At 48.8% G+C, this 16,569-nt stretch overlaps 1 protein-coding gene across 2 annotated transcripts in view; it reads right to left on the bottom strand.

The window, feature by feature from the left end:
* Nucleotides 1-15,815, bottom strand: part of NDUFA3 (NADH:ubiquinone oxidoreductase subunit A3) — a 191,985-nt gene extending 176,170 nt beyond the window's left edge. For both annotated transcript variants that reach the window (XM_082274382.1, XM_082274381.1), the window contains exon 1: nt 15,693-15,815. In XM_082274382.1, the coding sequence (XP_082130508.1) occupies nt 15,693-15,708 (16 nt within the window). In that variant the 5' untranslated portion in view covers nt 15,709-15,815. The remainder of the gene's footprint in view (nt 1-15,692) is intronic.
* Nucleotides 15,816-16,569: the final 754 nt, after the last annotated feature.

Here is a 16,569-nt window from a genome sequence, read left to right as displayed (position 1 = left end):
AAAAAGGCCCCAACATGAAACCCTTGTCGTCTACTGCTTGCAACAGAGTTTCGACTACAGCTGGGTCAGCCGAGGCTGATTGTAGGTTTTTGCACTCGATTGTGCCCGACGGCAGTGCCACCAGACCCGTATGGAACTCTCTCGTGAAGCCTGAGACTAAAAACTCGACTAAGTCCGGAGAGGGATGGGATTTAAGGAAGAAGGCCAGGGAATCGACCTGCACCTCGGTCAGTCAGCTTTTGGGGAAAAGGCGACTGGGGCACATGGACTTGGCGTGTGCCCGGAAGCAGGTGGAGCAGATATGCAACAACCTGCAGGCACTGAAACTGCAGCCCCCCCCCCCCCCCCACGTTGAAGTTGTTGGATACCTGCACCTTACCCAGGAACACTATCGGTCTCCCCAATTTGTCTTTGGCGGCCCTCTGATCAGATTTGCTGGAGCCCGGGATGACCTCACCGGCGGCGGGAGATTTGGGCTCGATGGCACACAAGTTGGTGGAGTGGGAGTTTGACGCGCAAATAGCGCATGCCGGTGGCACGAGCCCGGCAAAGTGGTGACAGAACAACTCGGTGTCCAGCTGACCCCAATCTACCCTGATGTTGAATTGAGCAAAGGTGGCCGCCGCCTTGGCCGAGAACGAGCGGTGATAATCATAAAACTTGGTCCCGCCGTACTTATGCCCCTGGTCGACCAACTTGTGCAAATACAAAGTCCAGTTCTTCTCTGCGATGAGGGAAGTTAAAGCAGACCACATCCCTAAATAGACCGAAGGCCAAGACGAACTTCGGAATGGACAGCTTCCTGTTCAGTCTGGGGTCTTTGGCCTTCAGAACCACCGATAGGTCCCCATAGTTGTAGGTCTTGCTCTCGACTATGTCTTGGGACGCAATTAATAGGGACATAAGATTCACGTCCTTTCCCTCCAAAATATCTTTCCTGATGTTGGGCGGGACCATGTGTGCTGGTGTAATGTGTGAAATGGAGCCTGAAGGAGTTGGCATACCTGCGAAGGTGCCCTGAGGGGCTGGCAAGCCAAAGACCTAAGAGGGCAGGGAACCTGGGGAAGCTGCGGAGGCCGGCGCTAGGGACTCCAACCTTCTTCCAACCTCTGATTTAAGCTACTAACGGATGCCAGAATGGACGCCATAGTGGCCTGGATTTCGGCTAATGCGTCCTTGACACTGTCAGTCCCTAGTTGCGGGTTGACTGCATTGGACCCAAGATCCTGTACAACTTCGCCTTCCTGGCTGTGGCTGGAAATGGTATCCCCCTCCGTCTCAACTCGGCGGTAATCTTGGGAATGGTCCATGACCTCATATAACCAGGACTTGATGGAACCTGGCTACCTTCTGCGGCTGGAACGGAAACCGGAGTGGGTGGCCTGGCTGGTGTGCTAGGCAGGGAGAAGTCGTCTCCTTGGTCTGACGTGCGAGTAGGGCTGGGCGATATGGCTGAAAACTGTATCACGATATCAGTGTTTCATATCGGTCGATATCGATAATTATTGATATTTTTTATTACCCATTTAAAATAAGGACCCTAGGGTGAGAATGCAGGGCGGCGGGCATGGTACAGGAGAATGCAGGGCGACTGGCATGGTGCAGGAGAATGCAGGGCACTGGCATGGTGCAGGAGAATGCAGGGCACTGGCATGGTGCAGGAGAATGCAGGGCACTGGCATGGTGCAGGAGAATGCAGGGCACTGGCATGGTGCAGGAGAATGCAGGGCACTGGCATGGCGCAGGAGAATGCAGGGCACTGGCATGGCGCAGGAGAATGCAGGGCACTGGCATGGCGCAGGAGAATGCAGGGCACTGGCATGGTGCAGGAGAATGCAGGGCACTGGCATGGTGCAGGAGAATGCAGGGCACTGGCATGGTGCAGGAGAATGCAGGGCACTGGCATGGCACAGGAGAATGCAGGGTACTGGCATGGCACAGGAGAATGCAGGGTACTGGCATGGTACAGGTGAATGCAGGGTACTGGCATGGTACAAGAGGATCCGGGGTTGTGGGCATACTACAGGAGATGCAGTGCTGTGGGCATGGTACAGGTAGACCATGCCCGCAGCACTGCATCCCTTGTAGTGTGCCCGCAGCCCTGCATAATGGCAGGTAGTGAAGCTGTTTCACTTACCTGTTCCAGAGGCGCCTTCATTTTAAAAATGGCGCCGCCCGGTCATTGCGCACGCGCCGCCACCGCTCGTGTAATTTCGGCTATTCCCGGCCTCTCCCGAGCGGCGGCGGCGCGTGCATACATGTCACCGCGCACGCACCGCCGCCGCTCGGGAGAGGCCGGGAATAGCCGAAATTACACGAGCGGTGGCGGCGCGTGCGCAATGATGTGGCGGCACCGGGCGGCGCCATTTTTAAAGCTTAAACCCGTCGGAGCGGACTTATCGTTCAAAGTCTTTTATTGCTATCGAAAATGTCACTATCGCGATACATATCGGTATCGTTTTATCGCCCAGCCCTACGTGTGAGACATGCTGAGATGATATAGAAGGAAAAAGGGGGATGAAAACTCATACAACAGAGCGTTAACTGGCGCTTTTTTTTTTTTTTTTTTGACCCGGGAGACAATTTGGAGAAACAGGGGACGTGAGGCCCTGCTAAACCCCAGCAGCTGGTAGAGGCGCTATCTATGATTTGGACCTAAGCTGTGCCATGAACGATGGCGGGGTGTAGGCCTCTGGGAAGCTGATGCCCTGACTACCCTAGCCGAAACAGCGAGACGCTAGCTATGATTTGGGCCAATGTGCGAAAATACCTCTGTGTGAGGATGGGTGTTGGACTCGCGATAACTATGAAGTGACCTGCCTAAGCTCCTTACCCCCCCCCCCCCCCACGCCAGTTAACGAAGAGGGGGTACTCTTAGTGATGAAACAGCATACCTTAATGACTCTTGAGGGGTCTTAGGCTTTGGTTGTACTGAAAGAAGGTAGAAAGCCTATGCGCTGCTAGTTGGGTAAAAGAAAGAAGGGAGTCAAAGGGGAAGTAGATATTGGTAGGATGTAAATAATGGGACAAATTCCCACACAAAACCAGCAGCCAATTCTGTATTTTCACAAATACTAACAGAAATGAAGGTATGTAGAGTGAACCGGCGCTAGTTTGAAAACAAACATGTAAAGCGTTTATCAATTGCAAAAGACAAAAAACGCATACAATTCACTAAATATGCATAAAGCTTATATACCAGATTAAAAAAAGGTTATCCAATGGATAGGAAGAAAAGCAATGTCAAAGCGGGTTAATGGATTCAAATATCAAAGGATATAAAATAAAACGCATCCAGCAGCCAAGAATTTTTTCTAAAAATGAGGAAACGCATCAAACAGCAAAAAAATTCCAAGTGAATAAAATGAGATAAAACATGTGCTGCAGGTGGAAAATAGAAGGATATTCACAAACACATGTGATGTATGTTCATGACACAAAGTATGGTGTTGAAACCATAATGAAAAGTGAAAAAATAAAAAAAATAAAAAATTGAAAAAAGGTGTTATGAATACAATTGTGTCCTAATGTTCAAGTGCCAAGTGAAATGCAAATATCAAATAAAATGTCTTGATCAAATATTATTAATATATAGTATTTATATAGTGCCGGCAGTTTAAGCAGCGCTTTACAACTTGAGGGTAAACAGTACAAATACAATACACTTCAATACAGAAGGAATCAGAGGACCCTGCTCATTAGAGCTTACAATCTAAGAGCATATAAACAATATAAAGAATGTGTGTATATATATATATATATATATATATATATATATATATATATATATATATATATATATATATATATATATATATATATATATATATATATATATATATATATATATATATATATATAAAAAGTCTTAATGCCAACAAAGTGCTTCACACTCCGTGAACCAGTGATAAATATTCACAATATAAAGTCCATGTGCAATCAAAGGATGAAGTAACCGATGGTGATTTCTTAAAAGTAAATCAATAAAAGGGACTTTAGTGAAATCCAAGTGATGTGATCCGGCGTGAGCAAAAAATCCAAACAATTTGTGCAATGGCCGCTCACCTCCCATTGCACCAATATAGGCGCTTAAGCTGGTATCCACTCCAAGGATGGAGATTATGGGTTTCTTCTTTTCAATTTCTATTGGGGGCTTTTTTTGTGGGGGGATCTCACGCATTCCACTGACTCAATGCGACACTCCCAGTAGCTCAAAGGAATAGATGCAAATCCATAGTGAAGTATGTAATAATATCAATTTATTAAAGAAAATAATAACTCACATGTCAGAATAAAACAGCAGGCAGCCGCTAAGTTGCGGTAACACAAACAAAAGGGACTTCCGGTTTTCGGCCGTAAACCGGAAGTAATGTCACCCGGTATCCTACCGACGCGTTGCGTCACAAAGCACGTGACTTTCTCAAGGGTAAGGCTATGGGTGACGATCTCCGAGATATATAGCAAGATGGTAATAAAGGGAACCATCTACACATGATTCATTTAACACTCGCAATGCTAGACTAATTTATACTGCTAGGTGGCTGCACATAAACAATATTCACAGACTAAAAACAGCCTAATAGAACCTATAAATGAGTGTCATCACATGGGGATAAACAATCCGTAGATACCAAGCAAACATATGGGCATAAATCAACATAGCAATGAAAAAACGGAATTTTTGTAAAATCTTACCTGTAAAATTCCTTTCTCCGAGTCCTCCAACAGTCGCCGCCATCTTCATATTCGTCACAATGGGTATTAGACTTTGCTCCGTAGGAGTAGCTAGGCAACAGAATATGTTAACATTAAAGCTTTTAACATATCCCACCCCCAGGGGGTGGTCCCCTCAGTCAATACCCTCCTACTTCCTGCATCCATATCTCAGTTTCAGTGGAATAGCAGTAGAGTATACAACCAAACCCCAAAAGAGGGGCGGGGGCGGCGACTGTCGGAGGACTCAGAGAAAGGAATTTTACAGGTAAGATTTTACAAAAATGCCGTTTTCTCTTACGTCCTCCGACAGTCGCTGCCATCTTCATATTCGTCACAATGGGGACGTCCCAAAGCAGTGCAAACATGAGGGGTGGGAAACGCAGCCGCGCCTAAAGGCAACGCAGTCTCCACATCAAAGAAAGGAACCTTACCAAAGGAAGGAAACCAGCTGGGCAACATGACAAAAAGTGTGCTCAACAGAAGCAACAACCCAGGAAAAACAAATAACCCAGGGATAAAAGGCGTATCCCAAACAGCCAGGGGTCCAAAAACAAGGGACCCTAAGGAACTGCCGCACTAAGAACCTTGCGGCCAAAGGAAGCATCAGCCGATGCCTGAACATCCACTCTGTAGAATTTTGTGAAAGTGTGCACGGTCGACCAGGTCGCCGCCTTACACACCTGGGCCACAGAAGCCCCATGACGACAGGCCCAAGACGTACTCAGAGATCTAGTAGAGTGCGCCTTCACAGGCATAGGGGGAACTTTTCCCTTCAAAGCATATGCCTGTTCAACGGTCTGTCTGATCCATTTGGCGATGGTAGAAGCCGACGCCGCCATGCCCTTCCGAGGACCTTCCGGAAGAACAAACAATGAATCCGTCTTGCGAAAAGACTCAGTCGATTTAAGGTAAACCCTAATCCCCCGAACAACATCCAAAGAGTGCAACCTCACCTCCTTCGGATGTTTAGGCTTCGCGCAAAGCGAAGGCAAGACAATATCCTCATTGAGATGAAATTCCGACACTCGCTTCGGAAGAAAAGAAGGGTTAGGTCGCAAGACCACCTTATCCAAGTGAATGACAAGATACGGAGACTTGCAGGACAAAGCCGCCAGCTCCGACACTCTGCGAGCCGAAGTGATCGCCACCAAAAAAGCGACCTTCTTGGACAACATAGACAACGAGATCTCCCTGATCTGTTCCAAAAGGAGCACGTTGTTAAACGGATAGAACGAGATTCAAGTCCCAAGGAGGCAGAGGTTCCCTCCTAGGAGGGACCAGATGCTGCACCCCTTGAACAAAAGTGCCAACCAAGGAGTTAGAAGCCACAGGACGTTGAAAAAGAACGGCCAGCGCAGACACCTGACCCTTGACCGTAGCCAGCGCCAAACGCTGGTCGACACCCGTTTGAAGGAAGGACAACACTCTAGAAACCGAGTATGTGCGAGGTGAAAACCCCCTGGACTCACACCAGGCAAAATAGGCCTTCCAAGTACGGTAATAGACCTTCCCCGAGGAAGGCTTCCTCGCGTTGATCAAAGTGTGAATGACCTCAGGGGAGAGACCCCTATCCTTCAGGACCTCGGTCTCAACAGCCAGGCCGTCAAGGCCAGCGACTGTAAAGCAGGATGGAATATCGGCCCTTGAGACAGGAGATCGTCTCGAAGAGGCAGACGCCACGGGGCGTCGACCGCCAGATTCACGAGGTCTGCGTACCAGGACCGGCGAGGCCAGTCCGGTGCCACAAGAATCACCGTGCTGTGTTCCGAGTGCAACCTGCGAAGGAACCTGGACAGCAATTGAATCGGTGGAAACGCATACATCAGTCGGTACTGATGCCACGGGGCTACCGACGCGTCTGCCCAAGGGTCGCGCGTCCTTGCCACGAACCTTTTCACTTTGTTGTTCAGACGAGACGCGAACAGGTCCACATCTGGAAGACCCCCACTTTGCGCACAACATCTGGAAGACATCTGGGTGGAGAGACCATTCCCCCTGGTCCAGGGTCTGGCGACTCAGATAGTCCGCCTGCCAGTTCTCCACCCCCGGAATGTGAACTGCCGTGATCGCTGGGACGTGAGTCTCGGCCCAAGACATAATGTCGGCTACTTCCCGAGCCGCTCGGGCACTCCTGGTGCCCCCTTGGTGGTTGATGTAGGCCACCGCCGTGGCATTGTCCGTCTGCACCCGAACCAGACAGCCCTGCAGCCGGTCCGTCCAACGTCGAAGGCAGAGGTTTATCGCACGCAATTCCAGAATGTTGATCGGAAGGGAGGACTCCCCCTCCGACCAAGTTCCCTGGGCGGACAGAACGCCCAGAACACCATCCCAGCCCGACAGGCTGGCATCCGTGGTGATCACGGTCCATGAAAGAGGACGAAAAGACTTGCCCCCTGACACCATCGGGGACTGGAACCACCACAGAAGATCCCTTCTGGTGCGATGGCTCAACGAGATCTGGAGATCCAGAGAATGCGGACGCCCGTCCCACCTGGACAGGATCTCCGCTTGGAGACCCCGCGTGTGAAACTGGGCAAAGGGGATCGCCTCGAAAGCCGAGACCATCAATCCCAGACATCTCATGCACGTTCGGAGTGACGAGCACGGAACGTCCCTGAGGGACCTGACTTCTTCCCGAAGAGTCCTGAGTTTGTCGTCCGGTAGGAAGACCTTCGCCTGGCCCAAGTCCAGGATCATCCCCCAGGTAGGGGAGATGAACCGACGGACCCAGCGTCGACTTTGGAAAATTTATCGTCCAACCAAACTCCTGTAGAGTTTGCATCGTGACGGACTGGTCCTTCTCCAGACCCTGGCTGGTCGCAGACCGAACCAGAATATCGTCCAGATACCACAGGACAGAGATGCCCTGGGCTCTCAACAAAGCCAGAACCGGCGCAAGCACCTTGGTGAAAACCCGTGGAGCCGAAGCGAGACCAAAAGGTAACGCCACGAATTGGTAATGATCCTCCGCAATGGCGAATCGAAGGTACCTCTGGTGACCCTCGAAAATCGGGATGTGAAGGTACGCATCCTTCAAATCGATGGGAGGCCATGAATTCCCCCGGAACCAGGGCAGCCACCACCGAGCGCAGGGATTCCATGCGGAACTTGCGAACCCGCACAAAGCGGTTCAGAGCCTTCAAGTCCAGAATTGGACGAACCTTGCCCTCCTTCCTGGGCACGGTGAACAGATTTGAATAAAACCCCCGAAATCTGTCCCGATGAGGCACCGGAACCACCACTCCCTGAGCCCTCAGGTCCCGCACCGCTAGGTGCAGATCCCGCAAACGCTCTGGAGACAGTTGAAGATTTGAGGGAAAGAATCTGCTCTCCGGCGGAGAGAGAAACTCGATCTTGTAGCCAGATCGAACAATTTTCTGAACCCACCGGTCCCGAACGCGGGCCAGCCAGGGTTGAAGAAAACCGAGCAAGCGTCCCCCCACCCCAGAACTGGGTGAGGGCGTCCCTTCAGGCCGCATTGTTATGGGCAGCGGGTCCGGACTGGCCGGACTTCTGCTTACCAGACCACAGCTTCTTTTGGGAGCCTTGACCCTTGAACGGTTTGCCCTTATAGTGCGACCGAAAGGCACGAAAGGACCCCTGAGGAGGCCGAAAATTAGCATGCTTCTTACCAGGAGCCCCCTTAGCCTTGGGGAAGTGGGGCAAGAGCGTGCTCTTACCACCCGTGATCCCCTTTATCAACGTATCCAAGGATTCTCCAAAAAAGCGAGATCCATCATAAGGCAGATTGGCTAAGGTCTTGCGCGAAGATTGGTCCACAGACCAACACTTTAACCAAACCAGGAGGCGAGACAACACCGCCACGCTGTGTACACGTGCAGCCAACGGCACTAAATCCAAGTCCGCATCACACAAGTACATGACACCCTGATGGATTTGATCCACCATATCCAATGTCGCCGGTGAGGCCGAATCAGCCACCAGGACGCGCCTAAGCACCTGCGTCCAACTTGCGACAGCCTGGGCTGCCATAAGGGAGGCAAACAGAGCTTTTAGCATCGAGCCCGTAACAGAATAAGTATGACGGGCAAGAGACTCCAGTCTCCTATCCGTGGCATCTCGGAACACCAGAGTATCCTTTGCAGGAATCGCAGTGGGCTTATTCAAAACCGATATCGCGTGATCCACCGGAGGTGGCACACACCACCGTTCATCAGTGGTAGGCGTGAAAGGATAACGCAGCCTGAACCTACTAGGCACCGCAAAAGGTTTGCGTAAATTGCGCCATTGTTCCTTAACAGCGCGCTGAAAATCATCAGTGCAGGGAAAGACCTGCGATGTCTTGCGTCTTTTCTGTGTCCCATAAGCCGCCAGGGCAGCAGGAGGACATGGTTCATCCTGCAAACGCAGCGTTTGTTTAATAGAAGCAACCAATTCATCCATGATTGCAAGCTCTTCAGGCGAGCCAGGGGGAGAATTATCAACCCCTTCAACCTCAGCCTCCACCTCTGACCCCACGAGATCCAGGGAGGAACGGGACCCCGATAAGGAGACCCCAGCCATAGCAGCCCCATCACCATCACCATCACCCTCTGAATCAGAGGAAATTGAAACTCTGGGCCTTTTTGTGGATTGAGCAGCCACAAGCATCTGCACCTGAGCAGCAAGGTTAGCCACCACCTCAGCCAAATCCCCCCCTGGGGGGGAAACAGCAGTCCCCTGGCTTCCCACCAAAGTGGCAGGAAATTTGCCTTTCCGAGAATCCATTGCCCCAAAAATATGCTGGAGAATAAAGGGTTAACTGTCCCTTTAACAAGCGCGGTGAGCGCAGCCCACCGCACACACACAGTAGCACAAATAGACCCCCACAGGGATAAAACTTAACTCAGGCAAGGATATAGGAAGAAGAGAGGATAAAACCTGAAGAGGCCACTGCTGCTGCTGCCGCCTCGATCAGTGCGCCCAGGCAAAAGGAAGTGATGAAACTCAGGGCGCTCTATTAAAGCCTATGGAAGGCTACAAGAAAATGGCCGCCTGCAGTGTAAACATGCGGCTGGAGCGAGCGCAGCCAAAATGGCGCCGTTTGGCGCCGAAACCGCCGCTCCACCACTACAGTGAGGACCGTCAGTACAAACACCACAGCATAGTAAAAAAACATGGCGGACCGCCGCAGCGATCGCTGTATGTGCCCAAACATGAAAAATCATGCCCCACAGCACACAGCCTGTCACACATCCACAGTCTGACACAGATAGTGCAGCACAGCCCCCCCCCCCCCTTGCAGCCCACAGCATGCAGCCAGAGAGATAGGGAGCTTAACAGTGTGAACAGAGGCAGGTTACACAGTCCCAGACTGACACCCCCCCAAACAGACAGGTCCCCACACAGATACACTTACCTCCTAGATGGCGTGGGGAACCCGCACAGGCGAACAAGCCACTGCACATGTGACAGGGAGAGTCGCATTCAGGACGCAGAAAAACTGGGGTTGAGAAACCGCACAGCGTCCAGTGAGGTAGCTACCTCACCATAGCATCCCTGCACCGAACAGGGATGGGTCGTTCATTGTGCCAGGAGCGTTACCTGGCTGAACGCTCGATGGCAGGCTGGGAAGCCACTGACCCACAACCTGCGACCAGGGGGATCAGCCCGAGACCCAGCCCGCACGAATCCTCTTCATCAGAAGAACTAACTAATGCTGACAAAAAGAACAGCTAAGTAAAGAGAGAGAAAAAACTCAAATAAAAAATCAAAAAAAGAAGAGAAAGGCTGAGACAAAATGCCCCAGCATAGAGACATCCAGCTACTCCTGACAAGCTAGACATTGAAACTGAGATATGGATGCAGGAAGTAGGAGGGTATTGACTGAGGGGACCACCCCCTGGGGGTGGGATATGTTAAAAGCTTTAATGTTAACATATTCTGTTGCCTAGCTACTCCTACGGAGCAAAGTCTAATACCCATTGTGACGAATATGAAGATGGCGGCGACTGTCGGAGGACGTAAGAGAAATATTATTATATTATTCATGATAATGAAATTATATATATATATATATATATATAAAAACTTCTGCAAATATGCGAATAAATTTGGGGTTAAATGTATCAGTGTTATGAGGTTCGTTGGTCGACAAAAAGTGCTTGTCCCCACCATGCCTCTACACCGCTGCAAAGCAATGGATGGGTAACATGATGGGGTGGGTACATTGTCAGGGGGCAGACATTTGTCTGTTATTATATTGTTTCCTCTCTTCATGTCTTAGTGCTAGTGGAGGAGTCTGTGGCGTCCAGTCTAAACGTCAAGCAATCTTTTCAACATAAATTTAATAATTATTGGTGTATCTTTATATAACTGTATTGTTTATGCAAGGTCCTATATTTTTGTGACCATATATGGTTGTTGTAACATTATGCAATTGGAATATTAAATGTCTTGAAAATATTGTGGTATATTCTTTTGTAGAACCTCATGTTTAATTTAATCAATATGTTGCATCGTGATATAGTGATTTTGTCTTCCGCATAGTGGATCTCTTGCTCTTTTGCCCAGTTCAAGTTTCTTTCTTCCACCAGTCCTTCCCTCTTTGGCCTTTAGGGGGCAGCACGGGCATCCCCAAGGACGGGTGTGTGGTCTCTGGGTAGGCGGAATTGAGCGGGCTGTATTGGCTCTGCTCTGTCCGACCTATGGCTTTTTGAAGCCTCAATGTACCAGCTGGCTTCTCCTTTTATCACTGCACATACACCCGGATTTGCACGTGTGACGTTAGAGATCGGACCCGGCAATGCCTCATTTTCGGTTGGCGATGACGCGCCGGGTTGGAGCAGGTGTATTTAAACACCAAAGCCGCCATAGCAGCTGCAGGTTCCAGGAAGGCACGTCAGCTACATCTAGCACGAGGAAGGCTCTTTGCAAGGTTTCAGCTTCAGAACGGACTATTAATCCTATCTTATTCACCCCAAATATTTATGGATATTTCATCTCTTTTATAATGCAGATTCCTATAGCATTTAACAGCGCTATGGCCATTTTGGCATGTACATCCTAATAGATCCTGTGGCCATATGGCATACCATAGAACACCAGTATACATGCAATAGACAGTAGATCTTGTTCTCGTGCTAAAATCTGCTGGCCACTAGGTAGGATTTCAAATCGTTCCCTTGTTTTAAGTGCAAGCTAAAACTTTTTGAAATACCCTCTTATTTTTTCCCTATTTAAAAAAAAAATAATAATTTTTCCCATTTTGTAGGAATCCATACAATGTATAAACCCCTTATATAATCTTTATTTCCTTATTTTCAGTTAATTTTGAAATCGCATACACCTTGTCAACCATAATTGCCTTGTTTAGCTTGCCCCCTGGTCAGCATATAATCTTCTTTTAAGCAACTTTGCAAGTATAGGATTAGGTATGTTGCTGACAAGCAAAAATTACTGCTCTCAGTCATTTGGTCAACTCTTTGACTATACTAACTGGTGGCGGGTCTATGTATGGATATATCTACATTTGTCTCATGTGTCCCATGGTTTATTCACTATAATTCTACCTTTCTATATTAATACACCAACTCCCACACTCGTCCTGGGGGATATCATATAGTGCATGCTCTCCAGTCTATCCATCCTAGCTATTGGTGTTGGTTCTGTGTGGGTGAGTATGATACTGGTGTTGGTGATCCATTTGGTGGCATTTTGATGTGTTTATTGATAATATGTTTATATCTCAATGTAGAAAATTCAAGATCATCTCGCTAAAGCTATATTCCCGAAGAAGCAATTGTGAAACATGTCGGGCGCTGTTTTAGGGTACAGCCAGATTGGCCTACCAAACAGAATGTTAATCTGAGAGATCTATTTCTATGCATATTTTTTGTATGTTATATACGTCTTGTCTTTGTGTTCTGATTTTATGAATTATATAAATAACATTTTGTATTTTTATATTCCTGTTGTATGAGCTTCTAATGTGGTACCATTAAAGTCCCCCCAGCCCTCTCCATCTTTTCTGTTTTTCTCGTTTTTTTCTTCTTTATTCTGACTTTCTGGCCATCCCTTGGTGTGGTTGGCTCACTTTGTTTCAACATACCCATTGCTGTGGTCTTTATTCTATCCTCTCTGGGACCTAGGAGTCCATTTGATTATATAACAAAAATGCTTGTAATATGCCAAAAAAGAAGCTCATGTACTTTGAGCTTCAGGCATTTTGCTCCAGGTGACAAAAAGGTCATATGTGAGCAGGGGCCATTGAAATGAATGGGATTTTGCTTGTTGGGCGTTTTGAGACTTCAGAGATGAGCGTTTTACGAGTTGAAAAACGCTCAGGTGTGAACAGGGCCTAAGAGGTTAAACTATCCTCACAGACGGAAGTTCATTCCTTTGATCTAAGTGCCGGTTCACACTACTGCGGGTGCGCTGATCGCATGTAATTCGGAGCGCACTGCTCCTTCATTACATGCGACCTCCTGTGCGGATGCGAATTCAGCCATACACTTTGTATTAGAGATGCACCGAAATTTCGGCCGAAAATGCAACTCTCTCATTTCGGCCGATAGGGGGTTAAATATGCCGAAAATGTATGGCCGCTGATCCGTGCAAAAAGTGAGCTATTAACTTCCCTGTCCGCTGCGATCCGATGCCTATGCCTTCATTGAGATTTACAGCTTGCTAGACCAGTGACGTCCCAGGGAGAGGGACCCAGAATGCAGAGTGTAGGAGGATCTCATTCTCCTCCCCGCCGACTGCTGCATGCTCTACCCACCTCCTCCCTTCAGTGCCTTCACGTGGTGTTCGCTGCGGAGGAAGGTAATGTTGATATGTGCTGTAAAAAAAAAAAAAACTGTTTCTCCCCTTTTGTCCTGCATAAGTGTCAGTAGCAGAACGGATTCACAGCCTAGTGCTCATCCCCTTCTAATTGCAGCGTGCGAGTTAGTCAGTGTCAGTCAGTGAGTGAGTGTGTCAGTCAGTGAGTGTGTCAGTCAGCGAGTGTGTCAGTCAGCGAGTGTGTCAGTGTCAGTCAGAGAGTGTGTCAGTGTCAGTCAGAGAGTGAGTGTGTCAGTGTCAGTCAGAGAGTGAGTGTGTCAGTGTCAGTCAGAGAGTGAGTGTGTCAGTCAGAGAGTGAGTGTGAGTGTGTCAGTCAGAGAGTGAGTGTGAGTGTGTCAGTCAGTGAGTGTGTCAGTCAGTGAGTGTGTCAGTCAGAGAGTGTGTCAGTCAGAGAGTGAGTGTGAGTGTGTCAGTCAGAGAGTGAGTGTGAGTGTGTCAGTCAGAGAGTAAGTGTGAGTGTGTCAGTCAGAGAGTAAGTGTGAGTGTGTCAGTCAGAGAGTGTGTCAGTCAGTGAGTGTGTCAGTCAGTGAGTGTGTCAGTCAGTGTCAGATAACTTATTTAAAATCATTTGGGGGAAAAAAGTCATTTTCGGTTTCGGTTTTCGGCCAAGGGCATCCTGAATTTTCGGTTTCGGAAGTGGGACCTGGGCACAGGACCACAAAAAACTCTGAGCGTCCACCCCAGCAGGGAAGTCCGTCCCACCAGCAGCATGCCCACCCCCCACCGGTACAGTGCTGCACACCAGGCCCATCAAGCTGCCAACCTGCCGTGCTACCCCAGAGAGGGGGGGGCTGTGTGGGGGGTACAAAGATGACCCACAGGAACCACACAAAACAAATGGAGGCCTGGGGGGGGGGGGGGGGGACCCGCAGGTCCGACCATCCCAGAGGGTTGCCCACCCCCACCCCATCCATGCTGAGAGGAAGTGGGTCTATCTCATTTACCATACCACGGAACTAAGTGGGCCCCACTCCAGACAGAACCCCTCACCATCAAAATGGGGGGGGGGGGGGGGACTGCTAGTCATTAGGAACACTGCGACTAGGGCTAAGACCCGGTCGTATGCAACCTCGTGAGGCGTTAAACGCGCAGGCCAGCCCCTGTCCAGTGGGGCTATGTCGGAGCTGACCCAGGGTAAAGCTCTGGTCTGCGAGCACGCACTGGCCAGGCTGAGGGGGGCCACTGGATCTAGCTGCCCAGCCCGGCAGGTAATTGTAGATCTCACAGGGGGAAAAAAATTGCCAGAACCAAATATCCCGGGAGAGAACTAGGTCCTGACTATGCAGGAAAAAAACTGATGACCTATAGCAGAGAGGGGGATGTGTACCAGCTAGCACTGCCTACAGGCATAGCCAAGACTATTTTCTGCCTAGTGTCCGAATCCTGTAGGGGGCAATATATCCCTATTGTTCTGAATATAAAGCACTGTGTCCATAAACGAAAGAGAATTTCCTCCCCCCCCCCCCCTGTACTGTCCTTGATTACTGCCACGCCAGTTATATGATGGCTCTACTGCACTGGTGACAGTATGTAAAAAAAAAAAAAAAATGTATGACAAAAAAAAAAAATAATTTACAGTTCACCATGCCTCTTACTATACCCCGAACTGTCTACATTTCAAAAAAGGGGTCATTTCACAGGCCAGTAGTGATTTCATGCCACCAAAAGAAAGCTTTAGTTGTGTGAACAAAATAAGAAATGAGTTTGGGTTCAGTGTTACATGACCGCATAATTGTCATTCAGTGGGACAGTGCTCAAAGCTAAATATTGGTCTGGTCAGAAAGGGGGTAACCCGTGTATACAGTGCCCTGTATTGAAGTAGTTACAAACTAGGAGAGTGAGAGGCTGTCTGTCATTTTCATGGAACGTCCACTTTGTGCTGACATTTCACACAAAGCCAAGACAGACAACACAGTTCGCCCAGAGGCACCCAAAAATATGCAGACACACATTTTACCTTTCTATGCTATCTGGCATACACGCACGAAAAATAAATAAAACTATTTTAAATATTAGCTAAAGGGATTAGAATAACTTCACCAACGAAACTTGCAAACACACACAACAAAATACATTAAGTGGAACGCTGTTAAATTGCAGGTCCGTAACTGAAATTAGTGTTCTACACAACACGCCTAGAAAGTATAAACGCACACAAGGACAGGGAATGACTCTCCTTGACAAACACTCACTGAAAAATCCTGCCATCTTGCTTGCGACCTGGTCTGGGAAGTGGAATGACGTGCACAGCTGCCTGTCGGGACATGTAGTTTGTACACGCAGAACCGCTGCTTGAGAGACTTCCGGTAAATAGTGCTCCGTGGAGAGCGCCCTTGCTCGCGGCTTAAGCGTTTTCAAGTGACACGAGGAAAAAAATGTTCAAACAATTGATTGCAAATAGATGGTGTATTCTGATACTTGAATGACTGGAAAGCCAACGCAAGAAATCCCATGCGTTTCTCCTCATGATTTCCAGTATTCACCTTTGCTGAGGCCTCATGTTTGTGAATTTTTACATGCTGAAAAATCTAGTGTATAAGGGAGTAATTCCCTACCCTCGTCACTTCCTGTGCACCTACCTTATGGAACAGCTGAGCAGCTTACCACTAAGCATGCTCACAGCTCCAGAGGGTAGGGAATTTTCACAGGGTAGGGTTCTCTAACGTTACACCGCATCAGCTGTTGCCATGGATACATTAAATCATCTCCGCTCCTGCCCCTGTGACTTCCCTGATCTCAGCTACTAAATGTAAAAGCGGAGGCGGGTCTATGAAAATATAACTCACGGAGCCGAGATCTCCGTGATTTATATTTTCATACACCCGCCGCTTTTACCCCAGGAAAAGTCAGGAAAATCAGGATCAGGAAAGTCAGAGGGGTAGGAGCGGAGATGATTTAATGTGGCAGCGGAGATGATTTAATGTACCCACGGCAACAGCTGATGCGGTGTAACGTTACAAATCACTACCCCGTGAAAATTCCCTACCCTACGCAGCTATTAGCATGCGCACTGGTAAGCTGCTCAGCTGTTCTGTGACATATGTGCACCGGAATTGACGAGGGTAGGGA

The sequence above is a fragment of the Pelophylax lessonae genome, assembly GCF_965119305.1.
Source record: "Pelophylax lessonae genome assembly, chromosome: 12".
Lineage (NCBI taxonomy): Eukaryota > Metazoa > Chordata > Amphibia > Anura > Ranidae > Pelophylax > Pelophylax lessonae.
This window is presented reverse-complemented; position numbering and strand designations above follow the sequence as displayed.